The sequence below is a fragment of the Microcaecilia unicolor genome, chromosome 5 (genome assembly GCF_901765095.1).
Source record: "Microcaecilia unicolor chromosome 5, aMicUni1.1, whole genome shotgun sequence".
Classification (NCBI taxonomy): Eukaryota; Metazoa; Chordata; class Amphibia; order Gymnophiona; family Siphonopidae; genus Microcaecilia; species Microcaecilia unicolor.
The window spans coordinates 150,185,804-150,212,582 of record NC_044035.1 but is presented as its reverse complement, the minus strand read 5'-3'; the positions used below and the strand labels follow the sequence as shown (position 1 = coordinate 150,212,582).

At 41.3% G+C, this 26,779-nt stretch overlaps 1 protein-coding gene across 1 annotated transcript in view; it reads right to left on the bottom strand.

Annotated features, from left to right (window-relative positions):
- Window positions 1-26,779, bottom strand: part of CDH23 (cadherin related 23) — a 1,475,307-nt gene that overhangs the window by 637,579 nt on the left and 810,949 nt on the right. Inside the window, exon 16 of the mRNA XM_030204991.1 lies at window positions 9,885-9,957. Coding sequence (XP_030060851.1) covers window positions 9,885-9,957 — 73 coding nt within the window. The remainder of the gene's footprint in view (window positions 1-9,884; window positions 9,958-26,779) is intronic.

The following is a 26,779-nucleotide window of genomic DNA, read 5'->3' as shown; positions in this document are numbered from 1 at the left end:
GAATGTGGTAAAAGCAATTAGCTTAGCAGGTTTAAAAAAGGTTTGGATAATGCCCTAAAAGAAAAGTCCATAAACCATTATTAAGATGGACTTGGGAAACTCTACTGCTTATTTCTAGGATAAGCAGCATCATGCAATGGAGAGGGTCAAAGTACACAGCAAAGCAATCCAAAAAAGAAGCACAAATGGTACAAACATACTTTATTTATGACCCGACACAGGCTGTTTTGGCATGAAACAATTCAACAAAACAGCACAAATCACGTGAGCTGTTATTCAAAATGTGATGCTCAGTATATTGTCAATTCACTTTGGGAATGCAGAGACCCAGACGATGCGGAGCAAACTGCTATGGGAATGCACAAAAAAAATCTGTTATACTCTTTTGCGATCTTGCCAGGTATTTGTGACCTGTATTGGCCACTGTTGGGAAATAGGATAGTTTCAAATTTATTTTTTGATTTATCACTAATCGTATGCACCGTCATAGCAGTTTTACAATTTTAGTAAACAGGAGCGCCATAGAAGGAAATTAATTACAATATGTATAGGAAAGTTAGGAAAGAGAGTGATAAGGAAGAATAGCAACTATAAAAATAATATGAAAGAGAAAAGATAATATTAAAGAGAGACAGAGAATCGAACTGGCTTGATAATTCAACCACTGGTCTCAGCACTACAAGGCCAACCCCCCCCCCCCCCCCCCCTCCACCAAAACAAACCCCTGCATACTTAGCAGGCCTAGAATCAAGAAGCCAGCTCATATAATTGCTTAAAAAAAATAGGTTTGAAGAGCTGCCTCAAACTCCAAAAGGGAACACAATTGCTGCAAGTCAATGTGAAGGCTGTTCCAAAGGCAGGGCCAGCAACAGAAAACATTGTTTTCCGGTAGGTGGCTAAAGGTATTGCTTGCAAGGTCGGTGTGACAAAAAGATGCTGATCCATGGAATGGAACACCCGGGTAGAGATGTAAAAATTATTGAGATAAAATGGGAGGTTGATTAGAGATAAGAGTTTTGTGAATTAAAAGCAAAATTTTGTACTGAATGTGGATATGTACAGGAAGCCAGTGCTCTTGTCACAGAAGGGGAGTAACATGGTCATATTTTCGGCTACCGGTAATCAATTTAACAGAATAAACCAATGGGACAGTAGGGTCAAAAGGCGCTAAAATATGTATATTGTCAGCATAAAAAGATGTGAAACTAAGCGTTGCTAAAGAAGTCATGGTGAGGCAAATAAGGACTCCTGAGGAACACCACAGTGTAATGCAAAGGGATCAGAAAAGGGTGTCATGCCAAAGAACATGACAGGAGCGATTGCTCAAATAATATTGGTGTCATGCTCTACCAGTTACACCAATATGCCATAACCTCTGCAAATCAAGGCATGATAGATGAGATCAAATGTCGAGGAAAGGTTGATGGATAATACTAGCATGGCAAAGTTTTGGGATAAAGAAATCTGAACAGTAGTTACTCAAGCGATTAAAGCTGTCTCTGTATTATAAGAAGCTCAAAATCCTGTCTGATTAGGATGAAGTTCCAGAATGACCCAAAGTTAAAAAAAATATATATCTGGACTTCAATAGCTTGACAGGGATATTTTATTCTCCAATATAGATATACAGGATGCGTTGACATCTATGATTCAACAAAGGCCGTGTTTTGGCTACAGGCCTTCCTCAGAGATCCTCTCAGATAGACAATTAAAAACATTAATTATACAAATGGTAACAAATGTATAAATATACAAACATAAACCATGGTATTTTTTTGGAACTTTGGGTCATTCTGAAACTTGCTTTTGGATTTGTCCTCTTTTTGGACTTTTGTTTGTGTTGTATGGATGGTTTGTTTCCTCTCTTTTTGACCTTTGATGAAGATGAAGAGCAGAGACAACATCTGTCAGGTGCAGCAACACCTAAAAATTTGCCACTTTGGAAAGGAAAGGAAGTTGGCTATAGGATGATAATTAGATACGTCCAGTATGGCAACGCATACGTTCTTATGTTAGCATAGTGCGTACTTTGGGTGGTGCAAGTGTATTATTGATTATGAAATAATTTATGTGTATATTTGCAACATATAGGCACACTCATTTTAACCAGCTCTAGGCCTAATGTAAGTGATCACATTTTAAATCAAAGCATGTTTTTGGCTACTTACACCAGTTTAGAAAGAAGAGTAGGCTTAAAATAAGTGCATTTTGGCTGCCTTAAACTAGGTGTCAAGTGAAAAATTAACCTCACAGCAGCTTGCAGCCAGTCCACAACACTGTGGTCTGGATTTAGTCTGTAAAGGAGGCGTCACATTACCCCAGTGCTACAAGGAATGCATTGGGCATAAAGTATTTGCAGAAAAGAAATGTGTAATTATATTCTAGGTCAAGTATTAAAGTCTCAGGAAAAGGATTTCTAAGGATATCAGGGATAAAGGAAATGAGATTGGCAAGGCACCATGATAGAACATTCTCAGTGACAGCACCAGGTATTAATACAGGTGGAAAGAAGAGCAAATGACAGCTGGCATGGTTAAAAAGAGAAGTGAAAGAAGCTATTAAAGCAAAAAGAACGTCCTTCAAAAAATGGAAAAAGGAACCGAATGAAGAAAACAAGAAGCAACATAAACACTGGCAAGTTAGATGCAAAGCACTGATTTAAAAACAAGGCTAAAAGAGAATACAAAGAGAAACTTGCTACAGAGGTGAACACTCATAGTAATAACCTTTTCCAGTATATCAGAAGCAGAAAGCCTTTGAGGGGCACTCGGGGAGAGCATGACCATAGCGGAGAGACTGAATGAATTCTTTGCTTTGGTCTTTACTGATGAAGATGTAAGAGGTCTATCTGTAAAATACAACAACAGGAAAAGGATCCCTACGACATGAGTGGGCAGCTCGATGTCAATACGACCTTTATTCAGCAAAGCACCAAAGCACCAATCTTACAGTAGCTTTTGATACTGTAGATCACAGTCTGCTTCTTTCCAGATTACCGCATATAGATATTGCAGGGACTGTACTTTGTTGGTTCCCCTCTTTCTTATCTGTACATACCCCTTCTGTCTCTCATGGAGATACTATCTCTAGAAGCTATCCAATCACTTGTGGTCCCACAAGGCCCGGTATTGGCTCCTATGGTATTTAATCTATTCCTCAGTCCCCTTGCAACTGTTGTACAAGATCCTGGCCTTTGCACACTTTGTTAAGCAGACAATATTTTGAAAGAGCAGAGGAGTAGCCTAATGGTTAGTACAGTGACCTAACAACCAGGAGAACTGGGTTCAATTCCCACTGCTGCTCCCTGTGACTCTGGGCAAGTTACTCCAATGCCCCTGGTACAAAATAAGTATGTGTATATAATATGTAAACCACTTTGTCTGTAACCACAGAAAGGCAGTATATCAAATCCCATCCCATCCCCTTTTCGTGTTGACTGTCTTCATCCAGACCTCACTAAACTCAGTTCTGCTTTAAAACTAATCTCCTGGCTTCACAAGGATTATCTTGTACTCATTCCAACCACAACAGTTGCTGCTTGGATCACTGGTAAACCCCATGCACCTCTTTTAGCACCCATGATTAATGGTCAGAAAGTTAAATGAGTCTCCTCTTTTAAGTATCTTGGGATCATAATTGACCAGGAACTCTCTTTTAAGGAACAAATTACATCTTTAATGAAGACATCCTTTTAATTTCTTCACCAATTTTGTACTGTCCAGCCTTTTCTTGATAAATCTTCCCCACAGACCCTCCTTTATGTCCCTATAACTTCTCATTTGGACTATTGTAACACCATCTGTTCAGGGCTTCCATCTTCTTCATTAAGTAGACTTCAAATAGTACAAAATACGGCAATTTGGATCCTAACTAGATTTAAACGGTCCAATCATGTAACTCCCCTTTTCATTCTCTATCACTGTCTTTCTATTCCATAATATAAGACTTTTATTCTCACCTTTAAAGCACTTCATTATGCTACTCCTTCTGATCTTGTGGCCCTTTCTATACCTTACAATCCAACAAGGCCTCTCCGGTTTCTGAAAGACCATCATTTATAATTTCCTTCTCCTAGGAATGCAATGTTAAAATTGACTATAACCAGTGCATTTTACTGCACTGCTTTTCACTTTGGAATGTTCTTCCTTCCCAAGTTCATCCAGAATTAACATATCCCAAATTTCATGCTGCCCTAAAGACATATTTATTTCAAAGGGAAAACCTCTGCCCAGTGTGCAGCGGTGGCAGCTAAGAAAGCAAATAGAATGTTAGGTATTATTAGAAAAGGAAGGTCTGTGCTGGGACTGCTGCTTTTTAACATATTTAAAAAATGACCTAGAGATGGGAGTAACTAGTGAAGTAATTAAATTTGCTGATGACACAAAGTTATTCAAAGTCGTTAAATCGCGGGAGACTGAGAGACTGGGCGTCTAAATGGCAGATGACGTTTAATGTGAGCAAGTGCAAAGTGATGCATGTGGGAAAGAGGAACCCAAATTATAACTACATCATGCAAGGTTCCACATTAGGACTCATAGACCAAGAAAGGGATCTAGGTGTCGTCACTGATGATACGTTGAAACCTTCTGCTCAGTGTGCTGCTGCGGCTAAGAAAGCAAATAGAATGTTAGGTATTATTAGGAAAGGAATGGAAAACAAAAATGAGGATGTTATGATGCCTTTTTATCCCACCATGGTGCGACGAATATTGTGTTTAATTCTGGCCGCCGTATCTCAAAAAAGTTATAGTGGAATTAGAAAAGGTGCAGAGAATGGTGACGAAAATGATAAAGCGGATGGAACAACTTCCCTATGAGGAAAGGCTAAAGTGGCTAGGGCTCTTCAGCTTGGAGAAAAGGCGGCTGAGGGGAGATATGATAGAGGTCTATAAAATAATGAGTGGAGTTGAACGGGTAGATGTGAAGCATCTGTTTACGCTTTCCAAAATACTAGGACTAGGGGCCATGCGATGAAGCTACAAAGTAGTAAATTTAATATGAATCAGAGAAAATGTTTCTTCACTCAACCTGTAATTAAACTCTGGAATTTGTTGCCAGAGAATGTAGTAAAAGCAGTTAGCTTAGTGGGGTTTAAAAAAGGTTTGGATAGCTTCCTAAAAGAAAAGTCCATAAGCCATTATTAAAATGACTTGGGGAAAATCCACTGCTTGATAAGCAGCATAAAATGTATTGTACTGTTTTGGGATCTTGCCAGGTACTTGTGACCTGGATTGGCAACTGTTGGAAACAGGATGTTGGGCTTGATGGGCCTTCGGTCTGTCCCAGTATGGTAATATTTATGTACGTATGTGGCAGATGGTACCTGGACATTCCGGATTCACTAACCTGAAAACTATATAAGTATTTGTTTATATAATTTTCTCTATCTCCTGTAATGTAGGAATGGCTTTTTTTATTTTAATTTAGCGTTTTTTTTCTTTTATAAGCAATGTTATTTTATTAATTGTAAACCACTGTGGTACTCACAAGAAGAGTGGTATATAAAATCTTAAATAAGCCATAAACCATAAAGGTTGTTAAGCCCTAATGATTGCTTAGAGCGGAACAACAAGCTGCCATACAATGCGTTAAAGTGTTTTGTGGTATTTTGCCTGTTTTTCCTCATTAAGGGCCTCTTTTATCAAACCATGCGGTAATGCCAACAGAGCCCATGGGCTTTGTCGGCATTACCATACCAGCAGCCGCTAGCACAACTTCATAAAAGAGGCCCTAAGTGCATGTTAACTATTTTTTTAAAATATTTTTGTAGATAAGGCATGTGATCGGTGAACAGTGAGCATTCCTGTGCTATTCAGCTAGCGCATTCAGATGTGCGTGTGCTAACTGGAAAGTGCAGGCTTGATGCTTTAATACTTTTTGTTTCAAAAATATGAGGCAATACACGCTCCTGAGTTAATTTATTTGCATGTCTTGCACACTAATGACATTAGCATACAACATACAAATAAAAATAAAAAGACCCTAAAAACTGCTGCATTAAATCTGGGCTCAGAGCATGGGAAGGTCCTGCATTAGAATGCATAAAGCCCAGATTTCCACCCACTTTAGTAAAAGAACCCCGTGGAGGGGCATAATCGAAAGGGACGCCCAAGTTTTCCTGAGGACGACCTCGCAGGACGTCCCCAGATAGGGGCGACGAAATCCGTATTATCGAAACAAGATGGACGTCCATCTTTCTATTCGATAATACGGTCAGGGATGTCCAAATTGCGAAATTTAGGTCGACCATAGAGATGGTCGTCTCCGATTTTCGGCCATAATGGAAACCGAGGAAGACCATCTCAGAAATGACCAAATCCAAGCCATTTGGTCGTGGGAGGAGCTATCATTCATAGTGCACTGGTCCCCCTCACATGCCAGGACACCAACCGAGCACCCTAGGGAGCACTGTAATGGACTTCAGAAATTGCTCCCAGGTGCATAGCTCCCTTACCTTGTGTGCTGAGCCCCCCAAACCTCCCCCAAACCCACTCCCCACAACTGTACACCACCATAGCCCTTAGTGGTGAAAGGGGGCACCTACATGTGGGTACAGTGGGTTTCTGGTGGGTTTTGGAGGTCTCACATTTACTACCACAAGTGTAACAGGTAGGGGGGGATGGGGCTGGGTCCGCCTGTCTGAAGTGCACTGCACCCACTAAAACTGCTCCAGGGACCGCTGTCATAGAGCTGGGTATGATATTTGAGGCTGGCATAGAGGCTGGAAAAAATATTTAAAATATTTTTTGAGGGTGGGAGGGAGTTAGTGACCACTGAGGGAGTAAGGGGAGGTCATCCCCGATTCCCTCCAGTGTTCATCTGGTCATTTAGGGCACATTTTTGTGATTTGGTCGTTAAAAAAAAAGGACCAAGTAAAGTCATCCAAGCGTTCGTCAGGGACGCCCTTCTTTTTTCCATTATCGGTTGAGGACATCCATGTGTTAAGCACTCCCCAGTTCCGCCTTCGCTATGCTTCCGACACGCCCCCGTGAACTTTGGTCATCCCTGCGATGGAAAGCAGTTGAGGACGCCCAAAATTGGCTTTCCATTATGCCGATTTGGGCGACCCTGTGAGAAGGACGCCCACCTTGCGATTTGTGTCGAAAGATGGGCGTCCTTCTCTTTAGAAAATAAGCCTGTTAGTAAGCTAAAGTATAACATTTCAGCATTTATTCCCATTGATTTATACTGTGCTGGGAGCTAATTTTCAAAAAGAGAAAAACTTCTCAAAAACAGCATAAAGTTGCATTTGGATGTTTTTCTCCGAAAAATGTCCTAATTGCAATTTTCAAAACTCAGATTTGAGATGTTTTCTCTGCAGTGCATGCAAATCACAAGGGGGTATGTCAGAGGTGAGTTGGGGGCAGGATTTAGGCATTTTTCTCCCATAATGGAACAAAGCAAAAACATCCAGGGCTAAAATACAGTTTGGTCTAGACCTGTTTCAATCACGACTAAGTAACAAAAAGATGCTCTAAATGACTAGATGACCACTAGAGGGATTAAGGCATGACCCCTCCTTACTCCCCCCCAGTGGTCACTGACCCCCTCCCACCCACCCCCCAAAGGTGTGAAAGAAACAGTACATACCAGACTCTATGACAGGTTCAGATGCAAATATGGCAGCAATTAGATCCCTGGAGTAGCCTAGTGGTCAGTGCACTGTACTGCAGAGAAGGAGATCCAGGGATCTCACTCTAACTATTACACTTGTGGTGGAATGTGTGCGCCCTTGAAATCTCACCAAAAACCTACTGTACCCAACTGAATACCACTACAATAGCCCTTATGGCTGCAGGTGTAACCGATGTGTAGATACAATAGCTTTTTGCTGGGTTTTGGAGTACTCACCATACAAGGGGGTAACGGTGAGATGTATACCTGGGACCTTTTATATGAAGTCCACTGCTGCGCTCCCTAGGGTGTTCCACTGCTCTACTGGGATGTCTGTGTGGCCAGCCTACTAAGAATATTGGCTCCTCCTATATCCCAATGGCTTGTTTTTGTGCATTTTTCCCTTGGACTTTTTTTTTTTAGTGGTCATAAAAGATAGATGCACTGAGCACAAAAACATCTGGCAAATGGCCATTTTCAAAATAAAAATTGGGGTGTTTTCTGATTTAAAAATGGCCATGTTCAGTACTGGATTTTTCTACGTTTTCTACAAAATATCCAAAATTGGATTTTGATGTCATATTGGTACAACCAAAGCAGTTTACATGGACTTTCTTTGTCCTTAGTAGGTTCACAATCTAAGATTTCAGTATCTGGAGCAGTGGAGAGTTAAGTGACTTGTCCAGGGTCATGAGGAGCTGTAATGGGGATTGGACCCATTTCTCCTGGTTCTCAGTCCACTACACTAATCATTAGGCTATTCCTCCACTTCAGTTTCTACCATATATGTAGCAAATTTCACTGCAGGAATCTAGTTTCCAGCATGTGCAGGTATGCTGTACGAATTCTAGCAGATGCGGAGAATTCCTTAGTGGTAGGAGAGCTGATTGATCTCTTGCAGTTTGTGCACTAATTTTAAGCAGCCCTATACACCAAGGAAAGCAAATTCAGCCCTCAGATGGCAAAATTTCCTGGCAAATGGTACGCTTATTTGTAAACAGAAGTAGTGATTTCTCACACAGCAAAAAATGCATAATCTCATTTCACAGAGTAGACAAGTCTTTGGTTTAGAGCACAAAACTTTTTTTCCCCAAATAGGTTGAATACTGCTGCTTAGCAGCAATGAACCCATGAGGCTCATTTTCAAAGCACTTAGCCTCCCAAAGTTCCATAGAAACCTATGGAACTTAGCCTCCCAAAGTGCTTTGAAAATATGCCTCCATGTCTTTTTAATCTATGCTAGCAAACAAACACATTTAGACTGCTGTCTTATAAACCTAGCATTACACCTTAACCAGTCAATTCTGTTTTTTTAATTGTCATGACTGATGCTCTTTCAATACATGTTTCTAATAGCATTAAGGTGAAGAGGAAGTATGACTCGCACTTGAAGTACTATGAATTAATGCTTAATTATTATTATAATGAGTGGTCAGAGGCCAATTCAAATATAAATTGCATAAAGTCAGGTCAACCAATTCATAAATGCCCCTTATTGCAGCTTTATTCGCTGAAAAGAGGTGCACTTTTATTTCTCATTTAGGATATGATGTATTAAAGTGTCCAAGGCTAACACAATATTAACACACATTAAATACATATTAATGTGCATTATCACTGCTTTGTGTTAATACATTTATGTGTTAGATGACTTATTACTTGTTGACTTAACATTAAAGGCAATGTAGAAAAAATTACATATTACTGAGCTATGCTCAAGCAAATACTTGCAAATTAGTTCATTATTAAAATTATCTGATTAAAGGAAATTGTGTTACTCCTCTCCTCCCTCTACCCCTAGTTATCTAAAAGCTTGACTACACCTTCCCAAGTTTACTTATTGCATTGCACAATATAGGCTGTGATATCCCTGCAACCACACCCAGACTGAAAAGGAAGGTCCCTCTGGGTCAATTCACCTCACCTGATGGACTGAAAAAGTCGGCTCAACAGGCCAAAGTCCCCTATGCTCTCTAGACTGAAAAGGAAGACCCCTTGAACTGATTCCACTTCATTTCTTCCCCAGCCCCCCTCCCCTCATATACTGAATAAAAAGCTCTCTCAGCTACTAGAATTCTCTTTTGTCCTCCTATGTTCCCCAATTTTTGGAAGATTTTCATAGGACAGTTGTAGACTAAAATGTCTTAAGTTTTGTAACTGCCATACCAAATACGGCACCTTCAAAGTCCAGTTCTACTGCAAATACAACATTTCTGTTATATGTATTTCAGTAGGGTATCTATCTGGAAAACAAAGGCTTGACTGCTGCACCTGCCATGATGTTCTCTAGGATTGTGATGACGTAGGACGACCGGCTGAACACTGGTGGATTGTCATTTTCATCCTGCAATGAAAAGGAGAAAGTTGAGAGAACTTACACCCAGAGCAGAGGCGTATTCAGTCTAATAGGGTCATAAGACCTCTGTGGGGGAATAAAAGCTGTGCTTTTTCCACAGACACTGGGTCACATTTAATGCCATATGATGGCATGCACACAGGTTGTCCTACAAGATAGGAAAGCTGGGTTTGGATTTCTTATCCATCAGGACCAGCTGGGTCTCAGCATGCCATGAAGCTGAAATTGGACCAATGACTAGTACTTTAAAGGAAGTTCTCCTCTAGTCCTCGGTTTGTCAGAGGTACTCTGGGTCTTCTGGACAGGCTGTTTGGGGTGTGGGGAGAAGGAATAATGTAAATACAAAGTATGCAATCATATATCAATATATAACACAGACAGACCATTTACAAATAAACCTTCTAATGTCTACGTAAGGTCACCTAACCCAGGGCCTTCCTGTATGTGGCAAGGGACTATACTCAAGAGCTGCACAGCACTAACTAAACCCTCTGCTCTTCCGGATATGAGGATTCTTCAGAGTGGATCAGCATATGCTACAGGATCCAAGGGAATCACACCCACTTTTAAAATGAACAGGTTTTACATTCTAACCCTCAAATTCTTTAAAGGTCACTACAAATTACACATGCAAATTTGAACATGCGGCCAATTTACACACGCAATTTAATTCAATAATGAGCCAACTAGTGCCAATAATTGGCTTCTTAACAAGCAATTACTGGTGCTAATTGGTTTTAATTAAAATTATCCTGCATAATTTTTGGCACAGGATCCATGCCTAAATTGTACAAGCGGGCCCAATAAAGGAGGCACAGCCATGGGAGGGTCATGGGTGGATCAGGGGCTTCCCCACAATTTCTATGTGTTGTTATAGAATAAAGGGGATCTGCACCTAATTTAGGAAGGGGGATTTCTATCGAGGTGTCATTGGTGTAAATAGTCACTCCTAAACGTAGTTGTGGTTCCCGTCACTAAGCTCTATTCTATAAACGGTGCCTAACTTTAAGCACTGTTTAGAGAATAGCGCCAAGTGCTTTTTTTTCGGCACCAATTTTTTTGGAGCCATTTTGTAGAATTTAGTCCTAAAGTGTTGTACCAAACAAATCAAGGTTTACCAAAGAGAAAAAAAACCTACAAAATAACAGTTGATAGAATTCAGCATGTACCAAATAGGTGTGCGCATCCAGTTTATTTAGGTGCCTTTAAAAAAGTGCACAAAATCAACTTAACTTGTGTTAGTCATAGAAAGAGAAGCAGAGAAAATTGAAAGCAGATAAAGCACATGGCCTATCCAGTCTGCCCATCCATGCCATCTACTATCCCTTCCTCTCCCTTAGAGATCCTATGTACTTGCCCCACGCTTTCTTAAATTCAGGTACAGCCTTTATCTCCACTGAGAGGCTGTTCCATGTATCCACCACTTTTTCTGTAAATAAGTATCTCCTTAGTTTACTTCTGAGTCTATCCCCTTTCTCTTTCATCCTATGCCCCTCATTCCAGAGTTTCCTTTCAATTGAAGGAGACTCGTCTCCTGTGTATTATTTATTAATTAGGATTTATTTGCTGCCTTTTTGAAGAATTCACTCAAAGCGGCGTACAGCAAGAATAAGTTAAACATAAATAATAGACAACTATATTATTATGTCACAGATGTATTTAAATGTCTGTATCATATCTCCCCTCTCCTGCCTTTCTTCCAGTTCTTTCATTGAGGTCCATCGAGAGACTGAGCTGGGCCTGGGGGCTGCTCCGCTGCCGCCCCCCCCCCCCCCCGCTGGAACTGCAAATACCTTGGCTGGCAGGGATCCTGAGGCCCACCAGTACAAGAGGTCTTCCTCCAGCGCTGTTCTTTCCTCTGTCGCACTGCCTGCCCCGCGGGTGCTTTTCTCTCACGTTGCGCATGCTCAGTTTCAAAACCGAGCATGAGTGGCCTGAGGGCCCAGCAGCCTTTTGGTAGGCAATGCAAGGGGGGGCCTGACACTGGAATTTTCTCTTTTCTGCTCCCGTCAGGAGCAGGAGAGAGAGAAAGACTGCTGCGCTGGGCCCTGGGGAATTGCCCCCCCCCCCTACTTCCCTCTCGGTGGCCCTTCTTTTATTCACATACTGGAGATAGAACTCTCTCCCTCAGTACAGAAGAAAAGCAATCTGCCCTTCCTTGTCCAGGAGCCTGGAGAACTACAGTTTCGCACTGCCTCCACCTTAGCCATTTCGGGGGTAAGTTGTCAAGCTGTGTTAGGGTACTAGCTTGTGTTATTTGCCCCTTAAGGCATGTATTCACTTACCCACAAAAATGCTAGTATTCTATTATTCTATACATTTAAGCATGCAAATGGTGCTTAAATTTGGGTGGCAAGTTATAGAATAAGGGGGATAAAGAGTAATTGTATAAAAGGAGCTTACAGGTAAGTGCACTTGCGCATGTAAATGTACAAAATAGCAGCATTTTCTGGGTAAGCAGCATCAAAGCAACTAAGTGCTAGTCTGTATGGGTGCATGTAAGCGGTATACTCCTTGATTCTATAAAAGTCCCTATAATTGCGTGCATAAATTTAGGTGTGCCCTCAATTTACTTGCACAATTTAACAGACTAACGAGCCAATTAGTGCCAATAATTGACTTTTTAACAAGCAATTATTGGCACTAATTAGACTGAATTAGGACTTTTGTGCTTAAAATTTACACATGGCCCAAAAAAGGTAGAGCAGAAATGGGAGGGTCATGGGCATTTTGGGGCAGATCGGAGGTGTGGTTTTAAGTTCTGCATGTAATTAAAGAATATTTATGCTCTATGAATACATTTAGGTATAGGCATTGGCACTACATTTTCTTTGGTGCAAATGGCAGCGCCTAAATTTATGTGCAACCTGTCCGCTTCTATGTTATTCCATAAACTGCACTGAACTTTAGGCACGGCTTATAGAATAGTAACATAGAGGGGCACAATCAAATGGCGCAGGCCATCTTCAGGGCCGGCGCCGTAAGTGGGCGGAGCCAACCGTATTTTCGAAAAAGATGGCCGGCCATATTTTTTTTCGCTAATACGGTTGGGCCCGGCCAAATGTCAGAGTTCGCCGGGTTTGAGATGGCCAGCATCGGTTTTCGGCCATAATGGAAAATAATGCCAGCGATCTCAAACCCGGCGAAATCCAAGGCATTTGGTCATGGGAGGAGCCAGCATTTGTAGTGCACTGGCCCCCCTCACATGCCAGGACACCAACCGGGCACCCTAGGGGGTACTTCTAAAAATTAAAAAAATAAAAATAAAAGCAGCTCCCAGGTGCATAGCTCCCTTGCCTTGGGTGCTGCTGAGCCCCCCCGAAACCCACTCCCCACAACTCTACACCACTACCATAGCCCTAAGGGATGAAGGGGGGCACCTACATGTGGGTACAGTGGGTTTTGGAGGGTTCCCATTTACCACCACAAGTGTAACAGGTAGGGTGGGGATGGGCCTTGGTCCACCTGTCTGAAGTGCACTGCACCCACTAAAAACTGCTCCAGGGACTTGCATACTATCAGGGAGCTGGGTATGACATTTGAGTCTGGCATAGAGGCTGGCAAAAAGTTTTTTGGTTTTTTTTGGGTGGGAGGGGGTTGGTGACCACAGGGGGAGTAAGGGGAGGTTCCCTCCGGTGGTCATTTGGTCAGTTGGGGCTCCTTTTTGAAGCTTGGTCGTGAAAAAAAAGGGGCCAAGTAAAGCCGGCGAAATGCTTGTCAAGCCTGGCTTTTTTTTTCCATTATCAGGCGAACCCGGCCATCTCGTGAGCACGCCCTCGTCCTGCCTTCACTACTCTACCGACACGCCCCCTTGATGTTTCGCCGGCTCCGCGACAGAAAGCAGTTGAACCCGGCCAAAATCGGCTTTCGATTATTCCAATTTGGCTGTGTTCAGGAGATCGCCGGCCATCTCCTGATTTGTGTTGGAAGATGGCCAGTGATCACTTTCGAAATGAGCTGGATAGTAACATAGTAAACGACGGCAGATAAAGACCTTATGGTCCATCCAGTCTGCCCAACAAGATAAACTCATGTTACATGGTATGTGATACTTTATATGTATACCTGAGTTTGATTTGTCCTTGCCATTCTCAGGGCACAGACCGTAGAAGTCTGCCCAGCACTGTTCCTGTACTAAAAGTTCTAAAGCTAACGTCGCAGCCCCTTAAAATTTACACTCCAGCCCATCCATATCTATTCAGTTAGGAGTGTACTACCATCCACCTGGCCAGGATGAAGACACAGATGTAGAAATATCAGAAATTAGGGAGGCTAACAAATTGGGGAACACGATAACAATGGGTGATTTCAACCACCTCGACACCGACCGGGCAAATGTAACATCAGGACATGCTAGGGAGGTAAAATTACTTGATGAAATCAGAAACCGCTTAAGTGGTTTTTTTCAGTGCCGATTTTTTTAGGCGCCATTGATAGAATTCACCCCATATGAGGAGATTCTAAATATGGCACCTAAAAAATCGGCATGGAAATCAATGCCGACTAAGCATATTCTATAAGTGGTGCCTAGATTTAGGCACGGTGTATAGAATACGCTCAGTAGATATCTCAATGCCTAAAACTACGTATCTCCATTTACACCAATAAAAACGTGGCATAAATCCCAGCATGTAGATTTAGGCGCAGTGGACCATATTCTATAACTACGCATGTAAATTTTGGAACACCCATTTCTCCACCCATAACCACCCCCTTTTTTGCCTGCGCATGTTAGAAGTTAGGTACACTGTATTACAGAATGCGCTTAGTGAGTTGTGTGTGTAAATTCTAATTATTGCCAATTAGTGCTCATTATTGTTTGTTAAGAGCTGCTATCAACACTGATTGGTTTGTTAAGCCAATTAAGTTATGCCCGTTGTTATAGAATACGCTTTGATTTTGGTGCAGATATCTAGGCATGCTATATAGAATCTGGGGGATAGTGTTTAAATGCAAGGATGCATTCATACAGGCGAAGCATGGGGGCACTTACAGCTGCAACTTACAGAATACAGTAAGTTACACAGGCCCCTGCCACATTTAGGTCCTGACCATTATTATAAAGCTATACCCACATGTGCACTGCCTGCCAAATCAAACCTCAAAGTAAAACCAGTTCTTTCAGGTGTAACTATATCCAATCTGCAGGCTTTTGAGAACAACCCATCTAAAACAATGATGCGGAAATCTGAAGCACTGCAGCAGTGTGTTTTGTACCTTTATATGCACAGCAGGTATGCCTGGCACTCCACACCCTCACTTGTATCCATACTCCACAATACAAGTGTATTATAGCACAAAGATTTATTTATTTATTTGTTTGTTTGTTGCACTTGTATCCCACATTTTCCCACCTATTTGCAGGCTCAATGTGGCTTACATAATGCCGTAGTGACCGTCGCCACTTCTGGATCTCAGAAATACAAAGTGGTATAGCATGTACAAGGTAGGATATCTTACAAAGTGGTGATGCATTAATGTTCATGGATGATAGCATAAATTATAGGGTAATTAAATAGTCAAGTATAGAAAGTTCATTTCTGGTAAGAAAAATGAAGTGGTGGTGCATCACGCGTTGCGCGTGTCCGAATAAGTGAGGTAGTCCGGTGTAAGGAGTTCAGCTTTGTTTAGTTTTAATAATATTTTGTAGTCTGGTATTTAGGATGAGTCATTGTGGAATGCCTTTTTGAATAGGTTGGTTTTCAGTAGTTTTCAGAAGATTGTTAGGTCATGCATTGTTTTTATAACATTAGGCAGTGCATTCCAAAGTTGCGCGCTTAAGTAGGAGAAGCTGAATGCATAGATTGATTTATATTTGAGTCCTTTGCAACTGGGATAATGGAGGTTCAGGTATGTGTGTGCTGAACTTTTTGTGTTCCTGGTTGGCAGATCTTGGTCCACGATTTTGTGGACCAAGGTGCAGACTTTGAACGTGATACGTTCTTTTAATGGGAGCCAATATAGTTTTTCTCTTAGGGGTTTGGCCTTTCGTATTTCGATTTTCCGAATATGAGTCTGGCTGCTGTGTTTTGGGCCGTTTGAAGTTTCTTAATGATTTGTTCTTTGCATCCGGCGAAGATGGAATTGGAGCAATCTAGGTGGCTTAACACCTTTGATTGTACTAGGCTGCGGAATATTTCCCTTCGGAAGAAAGGTTTTACTCTTTTGAGTTTCCACATTGAGTGGAACATTTTCTTTGTTGTATTTTTCGTATGAGTGTCAAGTGTGAGATTTCGGTCAATTGTGACTCCGAGAATTTTCAGGCTGACCGAAACGGGGAGGGTGTATTCTGGTGTGTTTATAGTGATTGGTTTGCTCGTGTTATATTGTGAAGAGAGGATGAGACATTGTGTTTTTTCTGCATTGAGCTTTAGTTGGAATGTGTCTGCCCATAAATTCATTATTTGGAGGCTGTGTTTGATTTCAGTTGAGATTTCTGTTAGATCGTGTTTGAACGGGATGTAGATCGTGACATCGCCTGCGTAGATGTAAGGATTGAGGCCTTGATTTAGACACTAACAGGTACCAACGCAGAGGCTTGATTATTTATTTATTTATTTGTTTGGTTGTTGTTTTTTTTTTTAAGAAATAATACCAGCTGAAACCCTGAAGCCCTTTTTAACCCTGCTCCTAACTTGTAGCACAAGAATGAGAACCCTGTTTCCCAAAACTAGGTTATCAATCTGCTTAAAATAAAGCAAAGATTGGCAACCCCACAGCATGTATGCCATATAATGAATGAGATCAACACTGCGGTCTACTGATTTAGAATATATTTACAGTGAATAATGCAGGTTGGTGCACATGGCATGGAGAAAGCAATGATTTCACTGAGCCCCCCCCCCCCCCCCCCTTTTGGAGACATTTTCCCCCCATTGTTGGAGGAATTGTAATTTACTGGGGAACTTCCTTCTCCCTGAGGTGGGAATCAGCACTTTCTCAAAAATATTTTGCCGACTCTTAATTTAAAGTAGTAGAACCACCGTTTTTACTACCTTCACCACAAAACTGAGCACTTGTGTTGTCCAGTCATGCCCCTTATGTTCCTATTATGAGGGTGCTATATATCAGAATTTATGCTAGATTAGGGTTTTCATTGAAGTGATGACGATGAATTTTATATATACCTATTTAAAGAGAGAACTGTGCCAAGACCATCAAACAGCCTGCAAACAAGAAGCTTCCTTTTTATCCAAAAGTGGTGTGGAAAAGAAGCTTAATGGTTAGAGCAGCAGGCTGAGAACCAGGGTTTAAATTCCAGTGCCACTCCTTGTGCTCTTGGGCAAGTTAGTTAACTTTCCATCGTCTTGGGTACATATTTAGAAGGTAAGCCTTCCGGGGGACAGGAAAATGCCTACAGTACCTGAATATAATTCACTTTGAACTACTAGAAAGGTATGAGCTACTATTACCAAATCCAAAAGACCTGTGAAAATTCCATCTATGGATCTCTATATTGCTACCATTTGTGGCTGCAGCATCAGAAGTGGCCTCTATTTAATGCCAGTGACAGAGAGGCAAGCAGAAATCTATTAGCAATGATATTTTCTGGGATACTGGCATTAATGCTTGCTATATTGGTTCTAATCCAGTGATTTGCATGACAAAACACTTCTTTATTAAAAATCGAGCACCAGATTCTTTTTTTTTTTAATTACCTCTCTACAGCCACATTTTTTCTCTTTTTCCCTTTTAGTGTCATTTCACCCCACTCCATCCGCTTTTCCAGTGCAGACAGAACTCCTTTTGTTAAAGGCTGTGGTAAATGACAGCTACTTAAAAATCACTAGCGCACTGAATTGAGACAGAAACTGGTGACCTTTTCGAGTTGGGTTGTTAGACAGAAGTGATTAAGCTCTTCATGGGGTATATCGGGGACGTATTTAGACTCTTATCAACCCCCAAGACTCCTTTTCTAGTAGTCATGGTTGTTTTTCTAATTAGGAGAAAGGAGAAGAGCAGAACTGGGGATGCAACAGATGGCAGGGAGATATCCCCCAAATCTTTCCAGTAGCAAATACCAACAATAAGAATGCCTCCTAAAAGTTTACATTTCGTTACACTATTACAGAGATTTTCACATACAGGGTTACAGTGCATTGTGTCTTAATCTAGATTCTATAGTGCTTGGCTTCAGTAACATATGCAGCCACCACAGGGGCGTGAATTCTGGGGACCTATTTAAGTGCTTGACCCGCATTGATGGTTTTCACAGCAAAAGGGAACATGAACAATGTGCTTCCTTTGCTTCATGATCTATCAGCTATCTGAGGTACAGAGTAACATAGTAGATGACAGCAGATAAAGACCTGAACAGTCCATCCAGTCTACCCAACAGTCATATTCATCAATCGTGATTAAACCAACAATAAATGTGTATAATATATATATACTTGATCCTGATTTTCCATTGCCATTTCTGTTTTGACTCCTGATGCAGGCGCATTGTGGCATCAAAACGCAGACTGCGTCAAGTCAGCCATTTTACTGAATTTTGACTCCTTGTCATTTTACTGATTTTTAAATAAATATTCTTCATTGGAACCACTGGTCTACCCCACCTTCTTCTTTTTTTGGTTGTGTTCTACTTTTATGAACCTATACCCCATCCCCCCCTCGGGCAATTTTTTAAGCTCTTTGAATGCATAAAATGTTATTCTACATGCTGAAATCACTTACTTCCGTAGTGATCAAGCCTCTCCTGGATGCAGTGGAACTATGGTGAGCAATACAGACTTTTTATGCAGGTCTGGTGCCAACTGGCACTGGTCTACCTTTAACACTGAAATGTTGCCCGTTCCTAATTTCAGCGGCTTTTTCAATGGCCATCAGCAAAGCTCAGGCACAAAACTATTGGCAAACTGGCTTATACCTTTCTGTTCCTGTTTTCAGCCACTATCAAATTTACCTTGCATTTCCCAGTCAGGAGCCAGATTACTATAAAAATGCAGATTGCAAAAATGGCTCACAGTGTAACATATTTAGACGCTCTCAGATTAGATAAACAGTCTCAACTACTTCATTTATTATAACTCACAGTAATAACAGGAAATGATATATTCTACTCAGGTACACTCTCTACTTCCTAGAGAGATCATAGAGACTTATATAACAGCCGGCACAATCTGTCACATCTCTTTAACTAACAGTTTTCTATATATAAAGCTGGTTTTCTTATGACTTTAGCCAAAACATGTCCCGGTGAATACCGTGATCTATGGCAGTTCTATGGCTGACTGTGGCTCTTTTATTTTGAAGTGTGAGATACTTCTGGGTGTCTTGAGCTTTTGGTTGGATTATTGTTTTGCAGGGTATCCAGGTTGTATGGCGCCACTTTGGCAGTAAGCAAAGATACTCCTTCCCTGGTGGTGCAATCTAAATCTTTTGTAACCCCTTTTTATATTGGAGTCCTGTGTAGGAGGAGCCCTGCATGGAAAATAGTCATGAGTCCATCTCACACTTGAGAATGTCCTGATTTATGGAATCGCAGTGTGGGGTGGAGCTGATGACCTCTACATATAAGGAAGGAGAGTGCTATAAGATTGGTCCTTGGTAGCCTCTATTGAGAACTACTATATCCCCGCTAAGTGATCCGTTGGGAAGAAAGTGGGGTACCTGAGCCAACCCTGATAGAAGAACAGGATCAGGGTCATTGCTGTTAATCTCCTGAGACATCAGAGAAGCCGACCTGCGGGCTGACATTGGAGAGTCTCGCCACAAACCAGGCTCAAGGATATGACACTGTCTACCCATGGCTGGTGATTTTCTTCAGGGTAGACCCCTGAAGGGCTGGAATGGTAATGCTGGATCCAAATCGCCGATGGTAGTGATGTTACATTGGAGAAATTGACTGTGGGATGTTATCTGGCTACAGGTCAGGCTTAAGGGGTTTTGCTCTCACGCATAACCTGAGAAGGAAAGGTTATCTGCTCTTGTGACTTTGTAAGATCAAGCCTGTGATACCATTATAACAGAATGCTGAGGACTTTTATGACAGCCGTTACTGAGTTCTAGTTTGTTAAATAAAATTCAGTTGATTTTCTTTCTTGACTCTCCTGACTACCATGTGGTTCCTGGGATTGATATGGAGAGAACCTGAAGTGAATCATGTACACCCAGTCTCCTGAAACCCAAGGTCAGCTCTCGGAGGCAAAGATCAGAGAGCTTAACCCGCCTAAGTAAGAGAAGCAGGTTACACTTGCATGACTCAGTCAAAGATGTCTAGATGTTCTTCTTCTCTCTGATCCATCCTCTGTTTTGACCAAGAACGAATAATGTGGGAGGAGTTTGGTAACCTCTGCCTTTCTCGAGTCACTGTTGTCATCAATTTTGACCTGGGTAGACTGGCCTTCTTTCATGATTGGTTTTTCCTTGAACCTGTTTATCCTTAGCAGGCTGCCTATAGGTATAGGACAATGAATTGTCTGTGCTGATGGAACCTCCAGTGGAGTATTCATAGTAAGCAGAAGAGTCCAGGTCCATTGCCCAAACATGATTTTAGCTGGAGATTCTTTCATACCATTAGACACAGGAATGGGCCAACTCAGGCCTTGCTGGTTAGCATCGCATTGCACCACAAGATCATCACGGGTGTCATAAAATCCCAATTCTGTGGCCTCTCTCAATAAGCAGATCAGCTCATCTAGTGCTATGCTATTTCTCCTAGGTTGCCAAATGAACTCGTTTTCTGCCTGGCCCAGGTTCTCAGGCCACTGCACTATTAGGCCACTCCTCCACTTCTTAAAGATATCCTTAGTGCCCACTTGCTTTTTTTTTGTATTTTGTCTCTTATTTTACATCAACTTAGGTGATGATGGCTTGCCTCCCCCTATCCATTAGGACCCTTTATTTTGTATCATTTGCATGATTCTTTTTTTTAAGCCAGTGATCCTTTTCTTCTATTAGCAGGACCTCCAGGCTTACCCTTACCTTCCAATCTAATTGGAGCAACATAACCTTATTTTTATTTCTGGGCATCTCAGCCACTTTTTCCAGCCTCCAGGAACAAGTTTACCTATCCTTTAATAGCACAGTAAAGAGATGGGGTTGTGTATGTATGTGTGTTGGGGGGGGGGGGGGGGGGGGGGTAGGAAGCCTGGGATGGACAATAGGGTTACAGAGTAACATAGTAAAGGACAACAGATAAAGACCAGCATGGTCCATCCAGTGTGCCCAGAAAGGTGGCTAGGTTGTACCTGCTGCTCTATGCAAGTCATAAGAGTTGTTACTGCTGTTCTGTGTAGGTTACCCTCTTTAAGTTGTGATTTTTGTTTAAATCAAATTGTGAGTCATTTATACTTTGCTTTGAGTGGAAATGCTCTATACATTTATTCTGTCCTTTTGTGGTATAGGGATCCATCTCACATCTTTTCAAATTCTATCTTCATTTTCATCCATACTGCCTTCTGCAGAAGGTCACTCCTCCCAGTGGCATCACCAGAAAACTCACAGTGATACAATCAATAGTGGGAAGGACTCAGAGCAGCTTGTGTGTACATTAGCCCATCTTGTCCTACCAACTGGCTCAAGGTATCTCACATATGTAAATGGCTTAATTTTATAAGTTTTTCATGTGCATAAAGCAGTGTTTTCCATACAGAAATAGGCACTTATAAAGTCAGTCAGGGAAACGCATGCATAAAAGCATTTGCTGCTGGCATATAGGGTCAGATTCTATATAAGGTGCCTAAAAAACCCACGTGGTAAACATTTCCGCATAAGCATATTCTATAAGCAGTGCCTAGATTTAGGCACAGTATATAAAATACACTTAGTTGATATAACAGCACCTAAAAGTAGGTGCATCCATTTACAGCAACGAAAATGTGGCATAATTCCCTGCGTGTAGATTTATGTACACTGGGCCGTATTCTATAACTATGTGCATATATTTCAAAATGCCCACGAAACGCCCATTTCCCTGCCCATGACCATGCCCCTTTTGAACTGCACACATTAGAATTTAGGTGCAGTACTTTACTGAATACGCTTAGCGAGATCTGCACGTAAATTCTAATTATTGCCAATTAGTGCTCCTTATTGCTTGTTAAGTGCTGTCATCAACATTGATTAGCTTGTTAAGCCAATTAGGTTACATGCATTGTTATGCAATACGCTTAGATTTTAGCACGGAATGCTAGGTGTGCTATATGGAATCCGGGGGATAGTGCATAGCATTACTCAGTATGGGAGATAATCATACAGAGTATTACATTCAGTTTTGGTTGCCTTATCTCAAAAAAGATATAGCAGAATTAGAAAAGGTTCAAAAAAGAGCAACTAAAATGATAAAGGGGATGGAACTCCTCTCGTATGAGGAAAGGCTAAAGAGGTTAGGGCTTTTCAGCTTGGAAAAGAGATGGATGAGGGGAGATATGATTGAGGTCTACAAAATCCTGAATGGTGTAGAACGAGTAGAAGTTAATCGATTTTTTACTTGTTCCAAAAGTACAAAGACTATGGGACACGTGAGCAAGTTACATGGAAATACTTTTAAAACAAATAGGAGGAAATATTTTTTCACTCAACGAATAGTTAAGCTCTGGAACTCTTTGCCGGAGGAGGTGGTAACAGCAGTTAGCGTTTCTGGGGTTTAAAAAGGTTTGGACTTGTGACCTGGCTTGGCCACTGTTTGGAAAACAGGAGACTGGCCTAGATGAACCATTGGTCTGACCCAGTATGGCTACTCTTATGTTCTTATATAACATTAGACATTTCCAGGACTGGAGGTCAGACTGAGCTGGCACAGAGATTCAGGATACATATATATATATATATTATAGAATACATACATATCCATACAAATTTAAATGGAAAATTTGTGTCTGCATTGAAGCAAGTATAACTTTGTGCAGGAGCTTTCGAGGAAACAATTTTTGAATGGTAAATTGGCGCATACGTTGCTTTTATAAAACAGGTGGAATGTGTCTCTCTGTGCCCACAGCTGAGACAGCTTGTTATAAAATTTCTCTCCTTGTGCACATACACAAAAAGAGACACACTTCAGAATTTTTTAACCAGCACTCTATGAATTCTCTGTTGCATTCTTTATACGTGGAACTCTTGTGGGCTAACTCTAAGAGTATGCTGAAGATAACCTTTTTAACAATGGTTTACGGCCTAAAGATGTAACAGATTTGTCTCTTGATTGACACCTGGTTTCTGCATCTGATTTGTGGAGTGACAGTGCAGTATTATGATTTTTTTGTAAGTATTTCTTCATTCTTTTCTTCTCTATGTGTGTCTGTGTTGATGGTAACACTGTGTGGGTGTTTAATCTGGGCTTCGTTTAGACTGGACATTCTATCCTGTTTTATTATGTGGAGATCCTTTTTCTTTTTCTACATTTAGGGGCCCTTTTACCCAGCAGCGGTAAAAAGTGACCCATGGTAGTGTTGGTACATGGAATTGCCGCACGCAGAGGTCACTTTTTACCACAGCAGGAAAAGGGCATTTTTGTTTAGGAGTCGTTAATGGCTGTGAGTTAATATCAAAATTAGCATGCGGCCCATTTACTGTCTGAGCCCTTGTCACCACCTATTAAGAAGGCGGTAAGGGCTGATGCGGTAAACCGGCAATAATCAGGCAATGTGTGGCAATATGCCCTCGCTGCCTGATTAATGGTGGGAATGCCTACTCCATGCCTCACACCCTAGGGCGGGAAATGTCATGTGGCAAACTCAGAACTACTGCTGGGTGGCTGAGAGTGCCCAGCAGTAGTGCTGTTTTGCAGCGAGCCACCCGCACGGTAGCCCTTAGAGAACAGTAAACCGCTTTGCTGTATTTTACTAAAGGTGATATATAGGGTATTAAGTAAACTAAACTATACCTGATGCACACACATATTTTTCACTCATATAGAAAGGTAGCATCCAAATTTCACATAAATGCTAATCAAGTACACGTTCTATACAAGCACAGGCATATGGGGACTCATACAATACTTCTTACATACAGAACAAAGCCTATCATGCCAGACAGATGCAAACACGATGCCTATATATGGTGCCTAGAAAATCCACACAGAAAACATTTCTGCCTAGGCATATTCTATAAGGGGCGCCTACATTTAAGCGCAGTATATAGAATACTCTTAATTGATATCCTAAAGCGTAAAACTATGCACCTCCATTTACACCAATAAAAATGTGGCGTAAATCCTGGTGTGTAGATTTATTATTATTATTATTTGTTTGTAAACCACATTTTCCCACCTATTTGCAGGCTCAATGTGGCCTACATAGTACCGTACAGGTGTTCACCCGTCGGTTGATAACAAATACAGTTTATATTGTGGTCGAAGTGAGGTAGGTGTGTATCAGGCACCATGAGGATGGAAGGGATGAAGATTGTATATTGTCCAGTACGATCATTGGTTGTGTTGTGTTGCTGGGTGTGGAGATTTACGTTGGATCGGTGGGCGCAGTGGGCCATATTCAATAACAAAGCGCATAAATTTTGCAATGCCCACGAAACCCCATTTCCCTGCCCATAAACATGCCTCTTTTTGCTTGCGCACATTAGAATTTAGGTGCAGTGTGTTACAGAATACGCTTAGCAAGTTGTGTGTGTAATTCTAATTATTGCCAATTAGTGCTCATTATTGATTGTTAAGTATTGTTAACAACATGGATTGGCTTGTTAAGCCAATTAAGTTATGCACGTTGTTACAGAATACGCTTGGATTTCGGTGTGGAACACTAGGCGCATTATATAGAATCTGGGGGAATGGGGATAATTCTATAATTGATGCGCATTAGCGCAAGCCCTGCCTATGCTCCATCCAAATTCCACCTATGTGTGTGCTTACCTGTGAAATAAAAGCAACAAGTCAAATGGTTTGCAAGATCCAATATGGTTATCAACAAAAAGAGCAGACCGTGTAGACGATGCAGTTTTCATTCACTACTTTAGTTCCCAGATTTCTACAAACACGCCTGACATGGCCAAATTTCACCAAAATGGCTGCCTCAGAGGCAAATGAACATCAGTTAGTGTAAAATCCAAACTTCACCAGACTAGTAAAAACCATATCACTGACCTGGACTTTCATGCAGTAAGTCATACAGTATACAATATGTAAATAGGTGCATGTGTATAGAATAATGCTTAGGCAGATTTTTTGCATTTACATGCATGTGTGCGTATATATGAACGTCTAAGCCGCTCTAAATATTTACATATGGAATTAGCATATAATTATTAGCACCTAATTTATAGAATTACCCTCACTAGGGCCATCCAAATGATAATCTGTATATGTCTCTAGACAGCAGCAGATGGTAATGAGACAACTAGCAAAGCAATACATCAATACAATCCGCATCCAGCTGGGATGGCTAATGTTGAAAACTTCAAGATGAATAAATAATGGTGAATGATTAAGTGGCAACAATAATGATTCCAGACCTGGAGCTGCTAACACACATTATTGTTGCTAGCCCTGATGACACCATTTGCTGCTTCAGTGGAAAATACTTTGGATTTTTTATTGAAAGAAACAAACCCATTTCTAATCCTCCTTAACATCATGAAAGTGGAATGACATTATTCTCTCATTATTTAGCCACTTCCCCAGCCCCTTGCTACAAGGATACACAAGTTGTATCTGGGAACAGCTGGATAACAAGGGTGGAGGTGGGGGAGGGGAGGAATTAGAAACACAACCCAATCCTGATGCCAGCAAAGGGGCTGCTTGCATAAAAGATCTACGTACATTATGACAAGCATAGGTCTAGAAACTGTGAATGCATATATTTAATACATTTATATAATATATTCATTCATTTTTATATAAAATAACCCCTTTCGGCATATGTTTAGTGATGTAGTTTTTCTTTTCTTTTCTTTCTTTTAACCAGAACAGAGAAATACAAATGTCAATAAAGTTAGAATATGGTGAAGAAAAAGGGTACCAAAGAAGAAAGGGTGCTCCAGGACACCAACTGAGGAGACAAAGGAACAGAGTTTCACCCAGGCAGGTTGTACCCCAAGGCCCTGGAAAAGGCAAGGGGGTTATAAGACTGGTAGAAAAGTGTAAGTGTAAGTCTGAGTCCCAGAGGGAGATTGGAGATGCTCTGTATGGATAAAATTAAGCCTTGTTGGATAAAGAGAGTATGGAAGCATCAGCAGCATTGAAGAAAGAAAAGAGTGAACAGCAGCCCACTGACTGAAATCCAAGGGTGGACTTGGCCAATAAGAGAGGCAAGGGTTTCCCCGGGGGGCACCAGGGGCTGGGGGCTGCCTGAGGCTGCAACCAGTTAAGCCTGTCCCCTACTATGTGCCTCAATTTAAAAAAACAAACAAACCTTGAGAAGCTAAGGAAGAAGAGGAACCAGAGTAAGACACACAGAATGCATTTGGTGCAAACACTGTACCGCTTCCAACCTTGAAGTATAAAACTGAAGCTCATTCCTATAAGGCAGCTATCCTTTGTGCTATAAAGAAATACTATTCAACTCAAATATCTCGTCCCCACCCCACCCCCCATTCAGGGAAAATGTCCCTATCTGTCCTTTCTAGTCCAGCGTCTTTCCTCTGTGTCCCTTTTCCTATTTTACCCCCTTGTTCAGCACCTGCCCTCTCAGTGTCTGTAAGGGAGTGGGTGGTACATGGTTGGGTTCCCATAAGACAAAAGGGCTCATTATAGGATGCAAGGGATGCACTACTCCTCTAGCCCCCATCACCTTAGCAGGAACTCCCATAACCTTTTGCCCCTCAATTAAAATCCTAGGCATCACTCTAGATAATACCATGAGTTTCTGACCTCATATTTCCAATGTTATCAATTCCTACTTCTATAAATTTCTGT